The sequence below is a fragment of the Lagopus muta genome, chromosome 26 (assembly GCF_023343835.1).
Source record: "Lagopus muta isolate bLagMut1 chromosome 26, bLagMut1 primary, whole genome shotgun sequence".
In the NCBI taxonomy this organism is placed as follows: Eukaryota; Metazoa; Chordata; class Aves; order Galliformes; family Phasianidae; genus Lagopus; species Lagopus muta.
In genome coordinates, this window is record NC_064458.1 from 4,170,519 (window position 1) to 4,193,529 (window position 23,011).

Here is a 23,011-nt window from a genome sequence, read left to right on the forward strand (position 1 = left end):
GCCGGACTTCCCCTGGGTTTATTGAGTACCTGGGCCACTACAGTACACTGAGTTCTCCCCTCTGCTTTAACCCAAACAGCATCATGTGTGTCCGTGCCTCTGTCCATGATAATGTAATCACTCTTTCCCTTACACAGAGAGAGCTGTGGTGGGGGTGAGAAGCCTGTGCTGACTAATGCAGATGAGGGCAGGCTGAATTCTAAGCATCTCACTCTTATAGCTTCTCTTGGGATCACACAGAGAGCCACCGAATGGATGGTGGAACAAAAATGGTGGTGTACTCTTTCACAGAGTCATAGAATGACAGAATGGCCTGGGTTGCAAAGGACCACAAAGATCATCAGTTCCAACCCCCTGCTGTGTGCAGGTCGCCAACCAGCAGCCCAGGCTGCCCAGAGCCACATCCAGCCTGGCCTTGAATGCCTGCAGGGATGGGGCATCCACAGCCTCCTTAGGCAACCTGTTCTTGTGTGTCACCACCCTCTGGGTGAAAAACCTCCTCCTAATATCCAACCTAAACCTGCCCTGTCTCAGTTTAAAGCCATTCCCCCTTGTCCTATCACCATCCACTTATGTAAACAGCCACTTACAGCTTTCCATAATCCACTGCACAACATCACCATCCCAGCAGTGAGGTGCTGATGCTTTGCAGGGGCATAACTCAGGGCTGCAACCGAGTCCATTTGTCTCCTAGAGTGACTTTGGGATGGCAGTGCAGACAGAGCTTACCTACATGCTGTGACTTTCTGGCAGGTGTTTGTGTCACCCCTCCGGCTCGGAAGGCCAGGTGTTAATGCACAGGATGTTGGCCATGTCTGAAGATGGGACAGGTCTCATTTATTTATAGAAAAAAAAAAAGTCTAGAATTGCATCTTTCTAAGCAAAGCAGTTATCAAATAACCCAGTGTCAATGACTGCAGTGAGTCACACCACACGAGCATTTGCTGAGTACTCGCAGACCATCTTCACCCCTTTGCAGCATCCAAAAAGTGTACAGTAGTGGCGGTGGGGTCGGTGTGTCCCCTGGAAATTATTACTCTCATTTGTCACCTTCCCTGAGTGGTGAAATTCAGCTTCAGAGCTTGAGGTTCTGCGCAATCCAGCCTTGCACTGCCGTGACTTTGGTGTAGACCCCAGGAAAGTATGGCCTGGCACAGCCATAGCCCCAGCTTGTGATTCCTGCTAGAAACCACCGTCCTGAGGGTTCTTTACATGCCAGGGGCCCACCTGCATCACCCTGCAGAGAGAGGAAAAGTGTCCTGTATCAAGCCAAGAAGACAACCAAGTCAACCCAGCCCCCAGCCTGGAGATGATTGTGTTGTCTAGGGTGCAGGAACATACACTGTCCCATTACCTGCCTCTGCTGGAGCCCAGAGGGCTGCTCAGTGATGCATTTGTATGCACAGAGACTGGGACTCTGAGACATTTCCAGAGGTGCAGCAGGGTTGTGAAAGGGGCCTGTGGTACCCTTGTGGCATCCTGTTTGGTGTTACCTCTGTGTGTATCCCTGAGCTGTCCCAGGTAGGTGGAACACAGAAAACACAGCATGTGTGGGGTGGACTCGGATGAGGTGATGGTAAGAGGAGGTGGTGGGATGGACAGCTGAGCTGGGGGCAGGGCATGGCCCTCCTAAAGCACGTGGGGACTTTGCATGAGTTTGCTCCATTCCACAGCACCATTTGCTGCTCTCACACTCACTGAGCAGCTGTCGACGGTACCCTGTGGGAATCCAGCACACACCATCCTGCTGCTGATCTGGACAGGATAGAACTTTTTGCAGTCCTGGTCTCCAATCACATTCACTGCTGCTTTTTGCAGATGCTTTGTCATGAGGCCTGAGGAGGCAAATATCACTGTTAGCTTGGTGCAGAGCTCACAAGAAATAGAAGCATGTGTAGGAGTAGGGTCCCTGTACATTTACTCATGTGCTAGAGGGAGAGACCTGCACTGGAAGGTGACCCAAGCCTGGTTCCTCCCCAGCACAGGAAGCACAGGAAGGTCCTTTTGGGCTATTGTTTGTCAGGCAGTTCAGCCGACTGAATAGAAATGGGATCAAAGCAGTCCTTGCACTGCAGGAGCATAGCTGGAGCAGCTGGAAGGATGGGGAATGCCATGGCTGCTGTTAGAAAGCTTGGGAGGTGTAACCAGATGGATGGGTACAGCCTGTGGGGGGCAGAGGTATCCCCTACAGGGTATGGGTTATGTGGAATATTTGGGGCAGAGGGATGGGAAATGCAGTGGGGCCTGCAGGGTGGGTGGCACTTAACAGGGCCATCATGGGTGTGTGAAGGAGCCCTGCCAGGCAGTACCTCCTTCCTTGGTGGAGCCCCAGCCTGTGATGAAGCACCTGGCTCCTTCCTGGAAGATGTGCGAGTTGTCTGGGAGACAAATGGGTTTGATGGTGCTGCTGAACCTGACAGGCATGCTCAGCTCCAGCAGTGCCACGTCATAGTCCAGGCTGTAGACATTGTAAAAAGGGTGCTTGTAGATACGGAATATTTTCTCCATTTTGCCATCGTTGCCATTCAGGAAGGGTGTTCCTAGAAAGGCCACCCACATTTTGGGGTCACTGTAACTGCAGAAAGACAGCAGAGCTGGCTGTTAGCATGGCTAGCAAGGAGTGCTGCTCCTGCATCCGTAGGGCTGGGATGCACCACAGCCACACACTGTGAGGCCACAGCTCATCTCCATCACACTGCAGTGCACCCACGCTTTGCTCCGCTCACTCCTCTTCATGCTTACCCGGAGGGGCTCATCTCTAACAGGCAGTGTGTGCTTCCAGTGAGGCACAGCATCCCGACCACGAGGAAAGGGAAGGGCAGGTGGGAGGGAGGCTGAGGGCCATCTCAGACTTACATATCAAAGCAGTGAGCTGCAGAGAGCAGCCACTTGTCGGCAATGAGGACAGCCCCACACTTGTGCTCCTTCTGCCGAAGCATGAGACTGACTTGCCAGGGCCATTCTCCTCGAGCTGCAGAGCTCCCACCCACGATCTTGCTGAAGGCCAAAGCAGTGGTTAAGCCGCAGTCTGGGACAAAAGAAGAGGCACTATGGTTTTAAATAACCATAAGCATAAGGGATATTCCTTCCCTATCCCCTGCAGTGCAACACATCTGGGAACTCGTTATCTCACATGGGGATGTGTGACCCGAGCTGTCACACATCAAGGGATGTGTAGCCCAAGTAACGGCACTCGGATGGCAAGTTGTGGTGCCGCGCAGAGCTGGAGTGCCAGCTCCTAGTGGCACAGTGGGCAGGAGGCTGCAAAGCAGGGCTTACCACAATTGCTCTCATCAAAGCCATTGCTGCAGTCAACAATTCCGTCACATTCGGGATTTTCTTTACCAATACAGATGCTGCTGGAACACCTGAAGGTGAGGATGGTACAAGGCACCACTGGAAGACAACAACCCAACTCAGCACCCTCTGTGCCAGGGCTGGAGGTCTTGATGAATTTGCCGATACTGGACTGTTACCTGGAGCGTGGGTGGGCTTGGCAGCCTCAGTGGATTTCAGAGCTGTGGAGGGTTCTTCCATGGTGGTGGCAGTCTTCTCACTCAGGGTGCTTTCACTGATGGGACTCGTAGCTGTTGTATTGGGATGGAGCATGAGGATGTCTGCAGTAGTTCTGGTGGTGGCTGAAGTGGAAGGAGTGCCTGCGCTGGGACTGGGAAACTGTGAGATGGTATCCAGAATCCAGTCGTTGAGTTTGGTAATTCTGGAGTACACGCCGGGTTTCTTAGCCTGGGCACATCCAATTCCCCAGCTCACGATGCCAGCCAGATAGAACACACCTGGGGTGACCTCGCAGGCCAAGGGCCCTCCTGAATCTCCCTGGGGAAGAAGCGAGGTCATGGATGCTCAGCCCACATCTCCAGCACAGATGTGCACAGAACTGCTCCTCAGCCACACCAGGAGAAGTCAGCTAACCTCTCATTCTCCTTCCAGCCCTGAGGGGCTCTGTTCCCATGCACTGTGTGTGCAAGACTTGACTGCCCAGAGGCTTAAACTGGTGCTGATGGCTCAACCTGGCTGCAAAGCTATGCAGTAGTGTTTGCCAGGAATGCCAACATCTGACAGCACCTTTCTGCAAGTGGAGGGGAGTGAACAACAACCACTTCTTGTACTGCTGCCACAGGAAAACTGTTTCATCCAGGGTTGCTGGCAGCCCAAATGGTTTAAGTCATGCTTAGTTTGAAGGACCTTCATTTGCTTTTTTAAAATTGCAGGAGAGCAGGCTGTGCTTTTAAGCTAAGGTACACATAGGAAGCTCGGTAAATATTTCCCAATGCCATGCTGAGGCTGTTAACACAGGAGCAAGCTGCAGAGGAGTGGAGAAATCTCAGGCTCTTACCTGGCATGAGTCTATCTTCCCCTCCAGGAAACCAGCGCAGATCATCCGCTCAGTGAGGGAGAAGTTGTAGAGGAAGTTGCAGGTCTTCTGGTCGATGATGCCCACAGAAGCTTTCTGCAGGCTCTCAGACATGGTGACTGAATGCAGACCAAGGGATTAGTGCAGCAGAGGGAAGCAGGAGCTACGACTGCTTCCAACACTTCAGAAAAGCAAGCTCCGGTCCCAAACAGGAGCTGCATCCTGCATGAACTGCCCTCCTACTGGCAGCCCCTGAAGCTCCTGGCTCACCCCAGGGTGCAGTTTTGGGCCTGGATACAGGCCACTGGGCACAGGCAGCCACTTTCTGTTGTCTAGGCAGTTGGTGGGCTCCTTGTCAGCTGGTAGAGAGCAGCAGAGCTTCTCTGGTAGCATACATTGCCCCCCTAAGGCGTCCCCCTGAATTGGGCTCCTAGCTCTTTCTCATTGCTTGGAACATCATTTTGACTGAGCCTCATCAATGAGGCCAACACTGAGCTTATTGCATCAAGTGCTGCCAAGGCAGTGCCCCACTCTTGCTTAATATGAGAGAACCACTCAGGGGAGCCAGATGGGTTCTCCTGGCTCCTGCCAAGCCACCTCCCTTACCTTGTTTGCTGGCAGCTCCCAAATAACTGCAGTTTAAGGTGTGCCCTATTTCTTGCTTACTCATGTTTCTGTTTGGTCCTGACCTCCCCTACCCTATATTCATGTAGGGTCACAGTCACACAGGCTTTGCTGCTGAATCTGTCTCTGTTCCAGAGCAAACCAACTGATAACACATCACTGCTTACCATTCCCTTCTTGGAGGTTTCCCCACCCAGAAATTATGCATTTCTTGCCAACAGGAAACTTCTGCACAGCGAGCGGGAGGCAGATGGGCTGGATGTATTTGTTGAAGACAAGTGGTCTTGCCAGCTCAAGTACAGCTACATCAAAGTCCAGAAGGATGGGGTTGAAGAGAGGATGTGGGATCACTCGTGTTACGCTGACTTTCACTGCGCTCCCATCAGTTCCATTTAGTGATGTCGTTCCCATGTAGGCTTCGATCTCTTCTGGATTTGTCCTGTAAATACACAGTCTGAATACATACGCTTGCACACATACACCTATCCCTAATTCTGAGCTGTCAGGCTGTTTCAATTGCAGGCAGCATTAAAGGATTTGTATTTGAAGCCTCACTTTACCAAAGCAAAGCCCAGAGCACACAAATGTGTCCCCAGAATTCTGCTTCCAGCAGTGGCACCTGTGGGATGTGTGCTGAAGAGCAGGAAAACGTGTGGTGATCCTCTCCCAGCCCCCCAAAACGTCTTGAGGATTACAGCAGCATACAAAGGGTGCTTATACTCAAAATCTCTGGATGCATGGCTTCTATTAGAATTTTTCTAGTTGTTTTCTCATTTTTTAACTCCACGTGAACTTCAAACATTCATCACTTCATACAGTGAAAAGGTCCACTTTTAATGATGCAGAGCTGCTTGTTTCACTTTCTGTTTTCTTGCCCAGCTGTTTAGCACACGAGGTCCTCCTGGAACTCCCAGCTGATGCCCCCATCTGTTTTGCTTTCAGGATTTACTGTTGTTGTACTGTGCTGCTACCCATGCTCTGTGCTAGGCCGTCTATAGCCACGCCAATGGAGGCATGAACTGCCCCCACTCTCTTTAAGAGCTGATTATAGAATCTCAGCCTCACCAAGGTTGGAAAAGACCTCTGAGATCATCCTGTCCACCCATACTGCCCACTGAACCAGTGCAACATCTGAACGTTTCTTGAACAGCTCCCAGGACGGTGACCACCCCCTCCCTGGGCAGCCCATTTCAGTACCCAACCAATCTCATTATGTGTTTATTTCCTATGTTACAGCCAGTTTTTCCTATCTGTACCTGCACCAGCAGGCACGGACTCACTCATTGAAGCAGTGTGCAGCTGACAGCAGCCAGCGGTCCCCAATGATCGTTGCCCCACAGAAATGCATCGAGTCTTCCTGCAGGCTGACCTGCCAGGGGATCTCCCCTCTGGAAGCATCGGTTCCTCCCACAATCTTGTTGGGTTTAGAAAGGCCAGGTCGTCCTCCGCACTCTGAGTGAAAGCCAAAACACAACCTATGAGTACTGCTAGCAGAAGAGAAGTGAGCAGAGGCTTTGGCTCTCTCTAAACAGTAAGTCTGAGCAGGGACAGGTTAGGGCTGAAGGGGGAGACAGCTGCCCATGCCTGCTGACCATGGGGTCCCATGGGGTCCCTGGCTGTGCACGTCTTGGAGCTAACACGTCATGCTTCCTTCCCAAAGGGAACCTAAGTGGGTCAATGCATGGCTGCTACTGGATTGCAGCTATTGATTTTGAACTTCTGGGAAGATCCATGTGGCAAAGAGAAGCGAGTGATCCAGGAGTTACGCAGTGTCAGACAGTGCTGGGCACACAGCTGCCCGTTTGGCTGCACAGGTGAAGGAGCCTGTGATGCTCAGCTGTGCAGGCAGCAAGTGCCATACAATGGTTGTGTGGGTCAACTACTGATGGGAATTCCAGCTCAGTGGAACAACAGACCTTGCATTCGCATGTGCCAGCCACTCCTCTTCCTGAGGTCATTCCCACCCCCTGGGTGTTCATACCTTGTGCTCTGGGTGCAGTTGCTGGTTTGCTGGCAGCTGGTGAAGAGGTGGGGACTGCTGTGCTGGTGGTGGCGCTGAGTTCTTCAGCGGTGACCACGTTACTGTTAGTACTGGAGTGTATTAGAGGAACAGTGCGTGTTATGGAGGTGGGAAAGGGAGAAATAGCATCCAAGATCCAGTCTCTCAGTTTGGTAACACGTGTGTAAACTCCCGGCCGCCTGGCTTCAGCACATCCAATTCCCCAGCTCACGATTCCTGCCAGGAAAAACTTGCCAGATGGTTCTTCGCAAACCAGCGGCCCACCAGAGTCCCCCTGCAAGAGAAGCCCAGGTGGTGAACTCTTCTCCATGGATTTGCTTCAGCCTAGTGATGGGTGAAGCAGCTCCTACACTGCTCTTAGCGTGTTCTGCTGTTAAGCTGCTATTAAGTCTTATGCTCTTGACTTGCCAGAAGAGCACAAGGACATCCTCCATAACATCTAAGGCTGCAGGTTCAGTGAGCTGTTAAACCACTGCTCTTAAAGGCTAAGCCCAACCACCCTGAAGGGCCAGATGATGGGTGGACACTGCATGATACACAAACCAGGGTGGCCATGCTAACTTTTTCATGTTTTTTTTTTTTTTAACTTGGTCCTATGGTGACTACAAGTCAGCAAGCAGAGGAAGGCAGTTAAACAGCTGAAGAATCCCCTTAACAGCAGTGCCCTGCACTGAGCACTACAGAACATATTTTTTCCTCTTTTGCAGTCCCTGACCCATGGCTGGATCCAAAGCATGGCCCCAAAACTCAGTGGGGTGCTGCAAGCATGGTGTCGAATCCTGCTTTTGGAAGTGCTACTTGGTGCATATTGGCAAGGAGAAGCCTCATGCAGGGATGTGTGTCACCTTCCCAGGGCAATGCTCACCTGGCAGGAGTCAATTTTTCCCTCCAGGTAACCAGCACACAGCATCCTATCTGTGAGGGCATGGCTGTAGAGGCTGGAGCACAGTGCCTGGTCCAGCAGCTTTACTGTTGCCTTCTGCAGGAACTCAGGTTTCACCACTAAGCGGGAAAGATGCAGCCATGAGCTCCATGCAAAGAGCCTGGCTGGTGCAAAGAGCCATGCAGACCCCCTCTGCATGCCTTTCCCTGCTGCCTCCCTTGCCATATGCCATGATTTGCTTACAGAAATCCTCCTTGAGGTATCCCCAGCCAGAGATCAGGCACTTCTTGTTGGTAGGGAAGTGATGCCCAGCGTGTGGCAGGCACACGGGCTGGATGTACTTAGTGAAGGTCACGGGTCTCTTCAGCTCCAGCACAGCCACGTCGTAGTCGGCCGTGTCGGTGTTGTAGGAGGGGTGAGGGATGATCCGGGCGATGCCCATTCTCACTGCACTGCTGTCTGCACCGCTGATGGAGGTGGTCCCTGCGTAAGCTGCCCACATGGCCGGGTCCTGGAACCTGGAAGAAAGACAGCTGGGACTGTGCAGCCCTGCAGCATCGCCCTGCTGCACTCTGCAGCTGCTGCACGCCCTGCTGTCTGCTCTGGGATGTGGGCTGCTAGCAGCGTGATGCTTGATGGAGCAGCGTGGTGCAGTGGGGGGTCTGGGCCAGAAGATTCAACAGCATTTGGGAAGCTAGCACAGCTGGGACTTACTCAGTAAAGCAGTGAGCAGCAGACACCAGCCACTTGTCCGTGAGGATTGCAGCTCCGCAGAAGTGCTCGTTGTTCTCTCGCAGGCTGACTTGCCAGGGAAACTCCCCTCTGGATGCCTCTGTGCCTCCAACTATCCTGCTGGCAGTCTGCATGGCAGGGCGGCTCCCGCAGTCTGAAAGAGATGAGAGAGCATCAGGATTGTGCCAGCTGTGCCCTGGCAAAGCACTCCCTGGGGCAGGTGGGAAAATCTGCTTGTGCGCGTACTCAAGAACCAAACATTTCTAGGGATGTCACAAGAGACCAGATTTTAACCTACAGATCTGGAAAAGGGCACTGCAAAGCACTGACGCACCACAAGGCCCTCTCTGAAACTCCTACAAGCAAGAAAAATCCAGAGAGAATTACCTCTTCTAGCTTCACAAGCTCAGCCAATACTGAGCTGCTTCCAGCAGTCCATGGTCATGCAGAGATGACTGCCTAGCACACTGTAGACCAGGAAGGTGTGGGCAGGTTGCTGGACCTGCAACACCTATAGGTCATCCTGGGTGTGCACAGGGGAGCAGTAGCACTGCAGGGGAATGGGAGAGGCTCCCTTTCTCCAGCAGTGGCTGTGGGAGATGCCTGCAGAATGTGCTCCCTTTACCAAAGTCTTTCAGCCAAGGAAATGTGTGAGCACACCAGGAGTCAGGTGTGATCCTGAAGGCACAAAGTAGCTCAGCTCCACACCACTGGGTGTGTGGAGATAGGGCTGGGCATGCCCTTGTGGCTCAGGCTTCCTAGGGTGCTGCCATTGAATGTCTGCAGTTTGGGCTCATCGGATTCACTGGCCCGTGGGAATATGACATTCTACCCCAACGCTGTCATGTCCCTTTGCTGTTGGTAATAGGACCAGCACATTTCTAGGGTGCAACCTTTTGATGCAGACAACTTGTCTGACAAGCTGTGCCGTCCCATAACCTACTGCTAGAAGTCTACCGGTCAGAGGCTGCAGTGGTGGGTTGGGGCCCATCCCCATCCCCAGCAGTCCTGCTGCAGGACACTCACCGCAGCCCTTTTCATCAGAGGCGTCAGCGCAGTCCTTCCGGCCGTCACATTCAGGGTTTTCCTTCCACACACACTGAGTGTTGTGGCACATGAACATGTCACCAGGGCAGCTCCCTGGGGACAGCAAGGCTCGGGTCACTTGTGTCTTCTGCAGACCTCCCAGCAGCTGCCCCCCAACCCCACCAGGGGCCATCACCACACTCAGCCAGCATTGCTTGCGTCCCCAGATGATGGAGCCAGCAGCTGAGCTGCAGCTCTTGCTGAACTTCCATGGGGAGCAGGGGAGCACAGCCCTGGGTCACTGTGTGGTGAATAAAATGGGGCGCAAACACATTTTGTATCGGCAGGCAGAGTGCTGGAGAGGAGGAGGCTGGAGGGGAACTGGGACACATTGCTGCACTGATGAGCACTCGCTCAGAAAGGTACACAGCTCTTCCTGCTGCCCGGCTCTTACCTGCTTTCAGTCCTGGTCTGTATGGAGAAACATCACTGGGAGCTGTAAAAGAATTGAAGAAGTGGGGCTCAGCGAGGAGGTCTCCAGTGGGGGGCACAGGAGCTGTGTACTCTCATTACTGCTGCTCCCAAGCAGTGCAGGCAGAGGCTCTGCTTCACCTCCAGCCTGCCTGGCCACCACTTTCCCCATCCCATGGTCTGCAGGAGCTCTGCAATGAGCTCCCAGCCCCGTTCACCTCCTGCAGACCCTCTCCACTTTGCTCCATGAGGGGCACAAGGCATGGGGAGGAAGGAGCTCTCTACAGCCCAGCAGGGTTTTGGGGTGACAGCAGCTGTAGGGAACAACTCCCAGCAGCTGTGGCAGCAAGCTGCATCCCAGGAAAAGCTTTCAAGGTGGAAGCTGCAAAAAGCTGTTCCATTTGGGCTGCTTCCATCACTGCAGTGAACGCGGAGGGGACTGCAGGGGAGCCACAGCTTCACATTTCCCAGGCACATTTCTTTTCAAAGGCCCACGATCACACGTGACTACAGTTAGCAAAGGAGAATTTCTAGTCGGATGGTTTCAGGGAACAATTTACATTGCTGCTGGGCACGAAGCCTCCACTGGGTGTCCAGCCCTGAGCCAGTATGGCTGTTTGAGACCCCGCCTGGTGGTTTTGCTGGTGCAAGCAGTGCTGCTAGCAGCCCAGGCTGCCTTGCTCTGCCTGCCCCATGGTTACAGGAGGAGCAGACCTGTGAGAGAAGCTGAGGATATCGTCCCAAAGGCGGCCAGGGAGAGGCCCTGCTCCTGCAGCGCGGCCGCCAGCCCTTGTCGGAGTGCGTCCTCCTCTGTGGCAGAGCTGAGGGGCTGGGAGTCCTGCGGGGCGAAGCGGAGGCGGAAACGGACGATGACACTCGAGTTCCCACTCCTGCTGGAAGACAGAATTCCTGAGCACATTTGGCTCCATCAGTGGTAGAAGGGACAGCTTCTTAGGCTTCCTGCCTACGGGGAGCACGAGGGAAACAAAACTAATGCTTAATTTCAGGCTCAGGTGCCCCTGAAGGTTTGCTCTGGATCAAAACGGTCATTTGCATTTTCTTCTTTGCCCCAGAGTCCAGCTTTGGTTGAACATGCCATTTCCCTTTCCTTTTCTGACTACATTTCCAAATTATAGAAGGCATAACATCGCTGCAATCCTTCCTCCCCTCCAAAAAACTCCAGCCTCAACTTAAAAACTGTTTCTGTCTTTGCTAGTTTAGAATAAGAGCACAGCTGTGTGTTTCATAGTGGAGCTCATCAGAACGCCCTGAAAACGCTCACCTGTAGTCCAGGATGGTGCAACCAGTGCAGCTCCAGTCCAGCTGGGAGTCCTGGAAACTGGACAGAAACTGCAAAGCAAAGAAGGATGGTCACACTCTCACCGGGCAGAAAACCCTACGGAGGTGGGCCTGACTGGTCTAGAATGTTCAGGGAGCCGGAGCTAACTGCAGCATCTTCTCATCTCTGCAGGCAGCAGGAGCACCTGAGTCCAGCTCATCTCAGCACGTGTCACCCTGCTCCCACCCTGATGATCAAGAGATGCTCGCATTCCCCCCCCTCTTTTGGCTTTTCCTCCACGTTCTGCTGAGCTGGACCTCAGGGAAGCACTGCAGGCTTTCCTCAGCAGGAATAGGGCCCAGGATACCCAGCAGCCCCCACCTCGAGCGCAGGGTGCAGAGCTGCTCAACTCACCAGCCTCTCAAGGGCGGGCGTCAGCACCCGGTAATAGTCTGAGTTCTCTGCCTGCAAGCTGCTGTTGAACGTGATCCCTCGCAGCTCCACAGTGTGCTCAAAGCTGGTCTCTGCTGCGGGATGACAGGCTGCCAGAGAGGGAAGCTGTGTGTCAGAGGCACAAATGGCTCACAGAGGTCTGGGCTGCGGCTGAGCTCAACCCTCCTCTGCTTTGGAACATAGGTTACCTCGTGCCATTGAGGCCTCCCTAGTTTCAGTAGCTTATCTGTTCCTGCAGTGCTTTGGAGGTGCCATGTGGCCATGCAGGGTAACCCACACATGTACAAGAAGAGAAATCTGAATTAACAGTCAATCTGAACATTAAAACTGTAGATTTCTATCAAGCCTTAAACAACAGTTCCCAAATAGATGGCTACAGCCTTGCAGGGCGATCCCTGGCTGGCCCCATCCCTGCAGGAACAGACTGGGAAAGGTGTGCTCATTATCAAAGCAGCTCAGAAAGTGGCACCATGCAGCAGGGATGTACTTGTGGGATCTGCCTCAAGGTAGATCAGGCTGGACACAGTGGGGTGCTGAGCTGACGTAGCATCTGGCCATGGTACACCAGAGGCACCAGAGGCAGGTGAGACAAAGAGATGGTTATGTGCTGGAGTGGGACCATCAGTGGCTGCAAGGGGATGAGGCAGCAGATGGCTGAGGAAGCAACTAGAGATTTGGAAAGTTGCTGAGAAGGATGAGAAGGGAAGAAATCACATGCGACAGTAAGGAAGTCACTCAAAATAAGGGGTGACAACAGCCTCTGCAGCTTGGGTGAGTAAATGGGGAGTGCTGGTGATATTCTGTCCTCAGAAGAACACTTTTGAGGGTTTCTGGTATGGGAACCGTTGCTGTGAGCTGTGCAGACCATTATTCTTTTGGAGCAGATGGACACGCCTGGCTATGCACTCACCCAGCAGGATCCCCAGGTAGAGAGCTGTCACACTGCCCACTACAGTGGCAATGATGGTCACCTTCCAGCAGCTGGCCCTCGGTCCCCTTCTGCCCAGCACCGGCTTTATTTGGTCCATGCCTTCTGAGCAGCTCTGAGGATGACCTCTGCAAATAAAGAGGAAGAAAATGACGTGTTTGGGGTGAAACGTGAGCTAGCAGCTGAGGTGACCCATGGAGCTCCCACCAGTACAGGAGCACAGGAGATAAAAGGACTGGATGTGCTGCATCCCAGCCATGGCATCCCATCCTCAGGCTGCCATCAAGTTTTTTTTCAGCAGGCAGTTCCCAGCCCTGATTTAGCAGCAGGTTTTCAGGGTCCTAGCTCCTACAATGCCAGGATGAATGGGGATGCCAGCTCATAGCAAGAGATACGCCTGGAAGTAGCAGCCATACGAATTTCTCACAATGCTATCAGAATGCAGAGCAGATGCAGGGATAACTGACAGCCCTGGATCCAGGGAAGGAAGGTTGTTTCCTCCCCTGTGCTCTTCTGTCCTGCTGGGGAAAGTATTAGCTTTAGGTAGTTTGGAGAGTGTGTGTATCCCAGTCCTGAAGCCCCATAGCTGCTGAATCTGCAGAGGCATTCTTATCACTGAAGTGCCCAGAACTCTTCTAAGTATCATAACAGCAAAGCAAGCTCAGCTCAGCCTTTTCTGAATGATGTGCTTTTGCTAGAAGTACACTCTCAAATTCTCAGCACTGAGTTCGAACTTTGATTTCACGGATTGCAATGAATCCATAAACAACAGGAGAAAGCCCTTCAGAATCTTGTCTCTCCACTGGCCCAAGAATGAGCAATTAGGAGCGCAGGAAAAAAACATATATCAAATGCTTGGGTTGCAGGTCTGCAAGGAGAGCTCGGGCTGAGTGACAGCATCACAAGGGAGCTGCACAGGGAGGTGGTCTGGCCAAGCCTGTGGCTGCTTTTTTTTTCCTGGGTGGAGGCTGACTTTGCTCTTCCAGCTTTTCTAAGGTGTGTGACTGCCCCAGCAAATGCACCATCAGCTTTTGCTCTTCCAGCAATGCTGGAGGTCACAAACAGGGCCTGCCTTGCAATGCAGAGAGCTGTGTCCTGCCAGCAGGTGTGGGACATACAGCCACCTGGGGGAAACATTCCTCTGTTTGGGAACTGGTGAGAGAGAAGTGCTAGGGAATGGCCCTGGGCAAGGCTGAGGAGCAGTGTGCCCCAATTGAGCCCAGCCCTCCCTGATGGAACACAATAAGAGAACTGCTTATAGATACTGGGAACCTTGGAGCACGTTCTGGTGGGAAGGAGATGTTGCTGCGTGTCCCTGGAGGAGTCTTTGTTGCTTTAATGCAGATCGCTGACAAGAGCAGAGAGAAACTGAGGTAAATGCAATGCCAAGAACACTGGAGGATTCACAGAAGTGTGAAGTGTTGCATGGGGTAGCATGGAAGTGGGATGTGGGAGGTCTTGCCTACACAGATGCATTTGGAAGGAAAGGGAAACTGGAGAAGAGTCCAAAACTTGATGAAATATTCATGAAATACCTGCTGACATAAATGAACACAGCCAAGGGTAGGAATGATGGGCAGTGATGGAGAAATGTTTGCCTGCATTTCATTCCTGATTGGCAACAGGGAAACCTGCCAGGCTGTTAGGGAAGAGGTGGAGGACTGGATGTTTTTGGTAGAGACTCACCTTCCTCAGGCCAGGAGCTGCTGCCCTGCTGCAAGGCAACCACCAGTGCTGGGATCCCACACGTTTACAAGAAAACCTTGAGCTCAAGAATAATATTTTCTGCTTTTCTGAGAAGGGGAGGCAAAGCCAGGTCCCTGACGTGGCTCAGAGCTTTCTCCATCCCATTCTCTGTTTCTCTTTGGGCCAATAATGTATTAATTACCCTTACTTATTCCTCAAATCTGGATTCATTGCAATTTCCTTGTATTCCATTAGCATGAGTTCATATCTTGTTTCTTGGGTGGTACTGAATGGCATGAGTTCATATCTTGTTTCTTGGGTGGTACTGAATGGCATGAGTTCATATCTTGTTTCTTGGTGAAAATGACAGCTATCAACCAGGACAAATTCCCCCCCACCCACTGCTCCCCTCACTGCTAAAGTTCTCTCTCCATCTCTTCTGTCTGTTTCCACCCACTGGCTACTGACCACCATCTCCCCTCGGTCAGGAACTGCTGATACCTGCCAGGAATATCACTCCCAATATGTTACCAATCATCACGACCCCACTATGAATGAACAATATTCCCTTCTTCTCTCACACCTAGCCTGGACACAAATATCCATCCCCAACCTCTTCATCACATCATCATCTCATTTTTAACTGAATGCCACCATCACTTCAGTACTATCATCGCCCTGTCCCGTTCACCAGAGCCTGTCATGTTCTGGTTACTGTCACCCCTTTGCTTCTTGTGTTAGATTTGTACTCACTGCACTTGTTACCATCTGTCGTGATCTGCTGGTTGCTGATTGTAGCACAGCAGTATTAACAACTATCTGCTCCAAAGAGAAATGAGAGGGACCTTCCTGCATCTCTCACCTGCCCGGCAAGCAGAGGCTGTCACGGGGGGATATGGCACCGAGGGTGATGGTCAGTCACACGTATCCTCATAGTGAGAGCTGGGAGTGCGCAGTAACTCGTAATCAACTGCTGTTTGCCCATTCCTGTTGTATAATGTCCTTACAGAGTGACCAAGGAAGGGTTTCAAAACTGGTGAAGAAAGAGATTGCACTAATCTCAATAGTCTTCCAGGTGGACTGCTGCTTCTCCTGATGAAGAACCTCATAGCAGCTCTCCAAAGCCAGCCGCGCTGAGTTTCTTTTACTTACACCAGTCACTGTCAGTGCCATTCATGCATTGAAGGTGCTCAGTGTAAGGTTGTCTAAATGTGATCACAGAACTGCAGGGCAGTTACCACCTTCTGTCAGCACTCAGCCTATGGTTGGTCATCAGCAATCAGCCTGGGGATCTTTCCTTACCCACAGAGAGGAAGAAGACACACATCCCTTCCCTGCAGACTGGCACATGAAGTCCAGGACAATTTGGTGGAGACAGTTGAAATACATGGAAGTCTTGGAAATACAGGGAAGGTTGGTATTCCCAGCCAAAGTTTGTTGGCTTTGGAGCAGTTCTTTCGGTGGTGGTGGTTTGTTCTGCTTTGCTTTGCCTTTTAAGGACGCGACCTCTGGCTTCTGGGAAATGCCAGGTGCCCAAAAGGCTTGTTAAGGCAAATTCTGACAACTTCAAGGACTTTTCCCTCCTCCTCACTCCCACATTCCGGCATGCCAAGGAGGGCTCACCCAGCTGGGCAGGAGCCATTCCCTGTTGGTCCAAGAGATGCTGTGCATGGTCCAGCATGAGCGCTACAACAGCAGGCATCACGGCTGCTATGAATCTGACTGAGACCAGGAAGCTGCTAAGGAGCAGCCTTTTCTAATGTAAATCTATCTCAAAATGAAAGAAAAAAAGAGGGGGGAAAGGCAGGCAGGACACAGGGAGCAGCAGAACTGTTTCTGAAGCGCTTTTCAGTGTTTTCCAAGAGGCATCAGCGGCTCTTTAAACTGAAGCTTCCAGATAAGAGATTTTAAAAGGCCACTTCTTTGTGAGGCAAGAGACAGAGAAAGGGGAGAGGAAGGGAGTCTATCCAAGATGCCTCTTTTTTTTTTTTTTCTAACAGACCTCCAAATATTCTTTTTCAGCTGTAACAGAGCCTGGCAGAGATAGGTGCTCTGGGCCCTGTGTTTCGTTAACAATATCTCCATTTGACAATTCAGCTCTTGCTAAGAGGAGGCAGGTAAGAGACATTTTTTCCAGTGGTCCCTGTGACCTAAATGCATACAGATGAGCAGGCCCTTCTCTGCTCCTTCAACAGGCTTTGGAGTCACTGCCTGCCTTGCTGTATGCTGAATGTGGAAGCTCAAAAATGCAATCCAGATGTGCTGACCAGAGCAAGAAAGGTCACCAGTGGCCTTCAAAGGTAGAGCAGTGGCATCAGAGATGCTTAGCAGAACAATAAAAACACGTCTTCTTTGCTCTCCCTTGTAGCACAAGGCAAGCTTATTTTCTTCTCAGCAAGCGGTGTGAGTTGAAAGACAACTACTGGTGAAATGAAAATGTGAAGAATTTTATGCCCTTCCTACCTGCAGCCTTGGACTCCACATGGCTGCTGTGAAAGACCATGCAGCTCCTGGAGGATGGAAGCTGAACATCACAGAACAGTGAGTGGAGTGCTGGTGGGTGATGAGCGACCGGACCAACTGGCTGCAGCTTTTCCCAGCACAGCCTCCCTGGTGATGCTCCATGTGTGCTGACTAACTCAGCAAGAACGAATCTCCCCAAATCCACCCCAGGCTGTGATGCTGGGCACATTCTACTCCTTGGGCAGAGATCAATTGAGTAGAATTAGGTGTGCAGCCAATTAGACCACATGTCCACTTTGGCCCTGTGGTTTGGAGCCATGCAGTCAGCTAGGTTGGAAAAGACCTTGAAGATCATTAATTCCAACCATCAACCTGAGCTACCAAGCCTCATCATGAAACCATCCCTCAGTGCCAGGTCCACCTGTCCACATTTCTTCACCTCCCTGGGCAGCCCAGCCCATTCCAGTGCTTGACATTAGCATAAGAACAGCAGCATCACCCACCTGTATGGCCTGGGGGAATGATAATCGAAGGGTTGTTCATTGTGGCACATGAGTTCTCCTTCATGAAAGGCTTCTGCCTTTCATGGACCAGTCCATATCTATCAAGGTAGGGCTGCAGGCATTCTAGTACTCACGTTCCCTAAGAGAATTAATTGTCTTTGACAATTAAGGACAGGTGTTACTGAGCTCTCCCAAATTAACTGTTGGCAGAAATTCTCGCAGTACATCTTGGTGGGATGGACAAAATCTCAGAAAAAGACTGCATGAGATGTGTGATACCATGGCATCTGCCTTTCTACCTGGCTGCTCCGGTGCCGTGCTGACCTGCATGTGTCCTTCCATGTTGTGCCTCCTCGAGAAATCATGGACACACAGAGCTGTGTGAGGGCTCCAATGCACCTCTGCCACCTCTGATGATGGGGAAGAAGCAGGCAAGAGGGATGTTGAAAGGAAGCTTGTCAGTTTGTCCCTTGGCTGAAACTAAACTTCAGAAGAAGCTACTGCTGAATCAGAAGGGAGACAAGGACAGGAATCAGCATCAGCACTTCTCCCAGGAGCATCCAGGGGCTTTTCTCTTGTGTATGGTGTCCTCCTTGATTCAGTGTCTCTCTGATTTTGTAATAATTATTCCATATCTCTGTCCTGAATCTTTGTATGATTCGGTCATTCCTGATGCTCTGGAAGGGTTATGGGGAGGGAAGAAGTGCAGCAGTGGTGCTCCTGTAGGTAATTCCTTAACTGAAAGTGGGGCTGGCACAGCACATGAGGAAAGACATTGAGCTAAAAACAGATATGTCAAAAATCTCTTTGTCCAAAGAGAAGGACAGGTTGCTGGTTGTTTCTCTGACATCTGAACTTGTTATTACTGCATGCTTTTTTTTTCCCCTCAAGGTTTAAGTTATGCTTTTGGTAGAATATTTTTCCAATAAGTGGGACAGCACTAATGAACAAAGGAGAGGTGGAATCTCATATTATATTCAGTTCTAGTAACCTATATTCCTATCAACAGTTTAAGCCAGAAGAGAGAAAAAGATGAGATGATGATGACTTGTAAACAGTAGGTCCATATTGCAAGAGCATAGCAGAGGGTGGACATTTCTCACTGCTGCAAGATAAGGATCAGCTGTACATACATGAAGGAGAGGAGCAGCAAGGAGCTATGCAGTTCAACAACATCTCTGCATAAAAACAGAGCAGCAACAAGCAAATCTTGAGGGGCAGAGGAGCGTTAACTCTCAGAGGACCATGAGTTTGTGGTGGGAATGTTGAGAAGAAAACGCACATTTACGGATTCTTGTCAGAATATACATTGTGAGCAGTTAGAATTCCTTCTCATTGGAAAAAATCACTAACGCCAGCTCTTGCAAAATGTGAAAGCACCTGAGGTGGAGACGTGATGGTGACCTTCCATTGTGCTGATGGCTATCTCTGCCACAAGGACTGATGTCTCTTTGATCACTGCTGATGCCTTTCACCCACCTCCTCAGGTCTTTCCTCCCATCTTCTCAGTCCTCTCCACTCTACATTTAGTCTCCCCCCTTCAAAACAGGAATGCTCACTCACGTACCTCACACTGCTTTGCCCCAGGCTCCCTCCTGCTCCCCATCTTTCTCTGTTGCTGTCTACCACAGAGCATCCCTGAGCAGCACCACGAGGGGAGCCAAGCCTCTCTCCTTGAAAAGGAGGAAGGAAAAAGACACAGGGAAGGAACAGCATGAAATGTGTCCTCAGCAGTCAATTTAATTCAGTCTGCAGCAGATAACGAATGCTAGAAAACCCTTATCATAGAATCATAGAGTCACCAAGGTTGGAAAAGACCTCCGAGATCACCCAGTCCAACCATCCACCTACCACCAACATATCCTCACTAACCCATGTCCCTCAGTACCACATCCAGGCGCTCCTTGAACACCTCCAGGGATGGAGACTCCATCACTCCCTGGGCAGCCCATTCCAGCACCTGACCACTCTTCTAGAGAAGAAATTTTTTCCTCATATCCAACCTGATGTCCCTGGATGGCAAGGTCCAGACTGGAGTCTTTGTGTTGCATATTTGGATGCTTTATTCTACCGCTACAGTCATAAAAAAAAGCCAGTGTGCTCCAACCTTTTGAAGAAGGTAATAAAACATTACCTGGCATTATCCCCAGTCGGTTGGGACTATCACAGAGTAGCCTGAGATCTCAGCACAGCAATACCGAGCACTGCTGAGATCTCAGGTTGTCACAATGCCTTGTGGTCTAAGGCCATGCCTCCCAGACAGAGCCTTTGGTATGAGAAATATGTGACTTGACTAGGGGACAACAAGCTCAGCAAAAAATCCACCTGCAGCCTTGGGAAGGAGTGAGCATTTGGTGAAGGGTGAGCAAAGGACCGATGATTTATCACTGTGGTAAGACTTGTGGTATTTCGTTGTGGAAGCAGAACCACCTCTCTTTGGAAGGAGAAAACATAAAAGGGAAAATCAAACTGCAGTGTGCCCCACTGGGTGAGTTCAGTTCAGCTCCAAATCACTGCTGCCAAAATACTAATCATACCAGCAAACCATGAGCTGGAGCAGAGGAGAGGAGACAGCAGGTAGAACACACACAGAAACAACAAAGCTGCTTGGTGGCTGCAGATCAAGAAGTGCTTAATGAGCAAAGACAGAATGTCCACATGTGTCACAGCCAAGCTGGTTCTGGCAGACCTGGCCTTTATGTTTCATGTGCAACAAGCATCTCCTGCCACCAAAGCAGTTTCCTGAACCAACTGACTATAGTGCTTCAGCCTTTTGCTTTACCCCACCTCCAACTTCTGCAACATGCACGTGCAGAGCTGGGTATGACCCCCCATCTCCATGGGCTCTCCTTTAGGGGGCTGTGCTGCAGCTGTGAGTCCAGCCCTGCCTCCTGCCAGTTGAAATGCCCTCCATCTCCCAGCAGGCAATAAGACCAGAGCTGAGAAACCTCTTTTCTGCTCATGTAAATCAGCAAAATGCCCCCAGTATTGTCTGCCTGTTACTGTGAGCATCTTGCATGCTAACAAACCTCTGGGTGCACCGTTCATAGGATTCAAAGCAGGATTAGTAATGCTGCTGTACTCTGCCTCCTTGCAGCATCCCTTTGGAGGTGCATCTGGTTCAGCCGCTCTCAGCAAATGCAGTGACACTGTGCGGGCCTTGTTTATTGTCCCTTTCGGACTTCTAATGTCTCTCAATTTACAAGTAAGAAGATCCTCTTCCTGCCTGCCAGCTCTGCAGCTCAGCTCATGACAGGCTGAGCAGCGCAGCTCTCCCATTATCCTGCTAACAAAGGCTCTAACAGCATTTCCACTGCAGGGACCTCAGCCCTGAGCTCCCCCCATGGTGAGAGAGCACTGGGCAGATCTGGACCCGCAATCTCTTTTTGAACTTCCAGCTATGTGTCAGGGGGTGAAACAAAGGCTGCCTTCCTGTGACCACACAGCGCAGATAGTAAATACTAAATTTGCTCTGGGAGTATCCAGTAAGCAAGGAAGTTCCATTTTTGTCCTTCTCACAATAGGAGCGCTATATAATGTGATACTTCTCAGCTGATGAATGGGCAAGAAAAACTCACCAGCTTAACTCACAGCGCTTCCTTCAGCTGCAGCCATCCGAAATGCACTGCCCCACAGTGACTGCAGAGGCAAGCAGAGCAGCACCCTGCTGAACCAGGAGATACCGCCTTGGAGGACCTCTGGCAGAAAAGTGTCAAACCCACACAGATTCAGTGCTGAGCACATTACCACAGACAGTTTTGTTCCTTCGGATGGGCATCTAGACGGGCTGACCCTCCTCCACAATCACAGTTCCACTTTTGCAGCGCTCCAAACCTCAACAGTGCCACTTCAGAGTCAAACGAAACAAAAAACAGCACTAAAGCCACAAAAGGATCACATAATAAGGAAAACTATTGGGCCAGCAGTGGCTACATAGGAAGCAGTGAAGTTATTTGCATCTCTGGTTCTTAACAGAAGGTTTGATGTACAGAAACAAGTGGCACCAGCTCTGCCTGAGCCCAGTGCTGGGCAGCAGCACCATCACAGCTGGGCAGGAGTACCAGGACAGGGCAGCACCAGGGCTGGGGAGAAGCACCAATGCCAGGCAGCAGTACCAGAACCAGGCACTACCAGGACTGGATAGTACCAGGGTCAGGTAGCACCAAAACCGGGCAGTACCAGAACTGGTCGGTACCAGAACCAAGCAGTACCAGGCTGCTGCACCAGGACCAGGCAGAACCAGGACCTGGAAGCAGCCAGGACCAGGTAGTACCAGAACCAGGCAGTGCCAGTACTAGGCAAGCAGCAGCGGGATCAGACAGTACCAGCGCCAGGCAATACCAGAACCAAACAGCACCAGAACCGGGCAGTACCAGGGTCAGGCAGCATGAGGTCTGGGTAGCACCAGGGCCAGGCAGCCTACCAGGACTGGGCACAACCAGAGCCGGGCATCACCAAAACCAGACAGCACCGGGACCGGGCAGCGCCGCGCCTCGAGAGGGGATGGTACCCGCGAGGGAAGGCAGAGGCCGCTCGGACGGCACGGACTCACCTGCGGTGCTGCTCCGACCGCCGCCGCCGCGTTTGCCCGGCCGTGCCCGCAGGTCGGGGCGGTGCCGGGGGCGGACCCGCTTTCCTGCCCGGCTCCGGCCCGAGGCGCAAATTCTCCTCCTGTTTGGAAATTCGAGCGGGGACATCCGAGCTCTGAGCCCGCGACATGGTTTCTGTGCTTCGCTCTGCGGCTCTCTTCGATTCGGCAGAGTTTCAGCAGAAGGACGGAGGGAAAAGCGGTGCCTGAAGGGCTGAGCTCGTCCCGGTAACCAGAACTGCTCGGCGAGGTTCAGTAACACCGCGCGGGCGCTGGACGGCACTGTCCGACGCACAGAAAGCACCGCACGGCGCTCCGATCCCAAACCCGCTCTGTCCCTCTTCTCTGCCGTACATAAAAGGATTTCAAAGACGAGTCCTCTCATTCTAATCCCTGGGAAAGCTGATGGCATAGGGAGAAACACAGTTGGCTTCAGTGGCTGTGTGCCCTGGTTCTATTGCTTTGGTAAGGCTCTGACCAGGCCGCCCAGAGAGGCTGTGATGCCCCGTCCATCCCTGGAGGTGTTCAAGGCCAGGTTGGATGGGCAGCCTGGGCTAGGATTAGGTATGGATGGTCCTGCCTGCAGCAGGGGCATTGGAGCTTCATGATCCTTGAGGTCCCTTCCAACCCAAGCCATTTTATGATGCTGCGATAACTGAAAAGCAGAAGGGAGACAGAAAACAACCTGGGCATCAGTGGAGTATAAATATAAACTCAGTTTTGTCTTCTAGGTACAGCTGTGGTGTAGCTGAGGATCAGGGCCGTTCATGCACACTCAGTGCAATTCATCGTGGCCCTGGGTGGGCCGGGGGTCCCCACTTACTCACGTGTACAAAGAAAATGCAATGGTGTGAGACAACAAACCTGTTTGCAACTGGGCAATGGAGTGAAGGTCCTCACGTGGTTGTGCAGGAGCTCTGCAGTGGGAGTTTCAGAGTGGCCCTGAGGACAGCCTGCAGGCAGGCAGCATCTCTGCAAACCGG

General features: G+C 51.7%; 1 protein-coding gene across 2 annotated transcripts; it reads right to left on the minus strand.

Annotated features, from left to right (window-relative positions):
* Window positions 1–866: 866 nt before the first annotated feature.
* TMPRSS9 (transmembrane serine protease 9) lies at window positions 867–22,562 on the minus strand. Of its 2 annotated transcripts, XM_048927402.1 has the most exons (20): window positions 21,993–22,562; window positions 12,771–12,916; window positions 11,822–11,949; window positions 11,411–11,478; window positions 10,843–11,018; window positions 10,112–10,153; window positions 9,658–9,771; window positions 8,614–8,785; window positions 8,143–8,417; window positions 7,882–8,018; window positions 6,978–7,290; window positions 6,277–6,448; window positions 5,164–5,435; window positions 4,355–4,491; window positions 3,477–3,834; window positions 3,280–3,396; window positions 2,857–3,028; window positions 2,310–2,575; window positions 1,699–1,835; window positions 867–1,237 (listed from the first exon to the last, which is right to left on the minus strand). In XM_048927402.1, exons 1-20 carry the CDS (start codon window positions 22,157–22,159, stop codon window positions 1,076–1,078), a joined length of 3,531 nt encoding a protein of 1,176 aa, XP_048783359.1. In that variant the 5' UTR covers window positions 22,160–22,562; the 3' UTR covers window positions 867–1,075. The 2 variants fall into 2 exon arrangements, with proteins under 2 accessions (XP_048783359.1, XP_048783360.1); XM_048927403.1 differs by lacking the exons at window positions 12,771–12,916; window positions 21,993–22,562 and adding an exon at window positions 12,049–12,134.
* Between the last annotated feature and the right edge of the window lie 449 nt (window positions 22,563–23,011).

Coding starts and splice junctions, on each gene's coding strand:
- TMPRSS9 (XM_048927402.1), bottom strand. CDS start 22,159: ATGTCGCGGGCTCAGAGCTCGGATGTCCCCGCTCGAATTTCCAAACAG. Junction 11,019..11,410: donor TGCACCATCCTGGACTACAG/GTGAGCGTTTTC, acceptor GTCTTCCAGCAG/GAGTGGGAACTCGAGTGTCA. Junction 1,238..1,698: donor GTACCGTCGACAGCTGCTCA/GTGAGTGTGAGA, acceptor CTCTCTCTGCAG/GGTGATGCAGGTGGGCCCCT.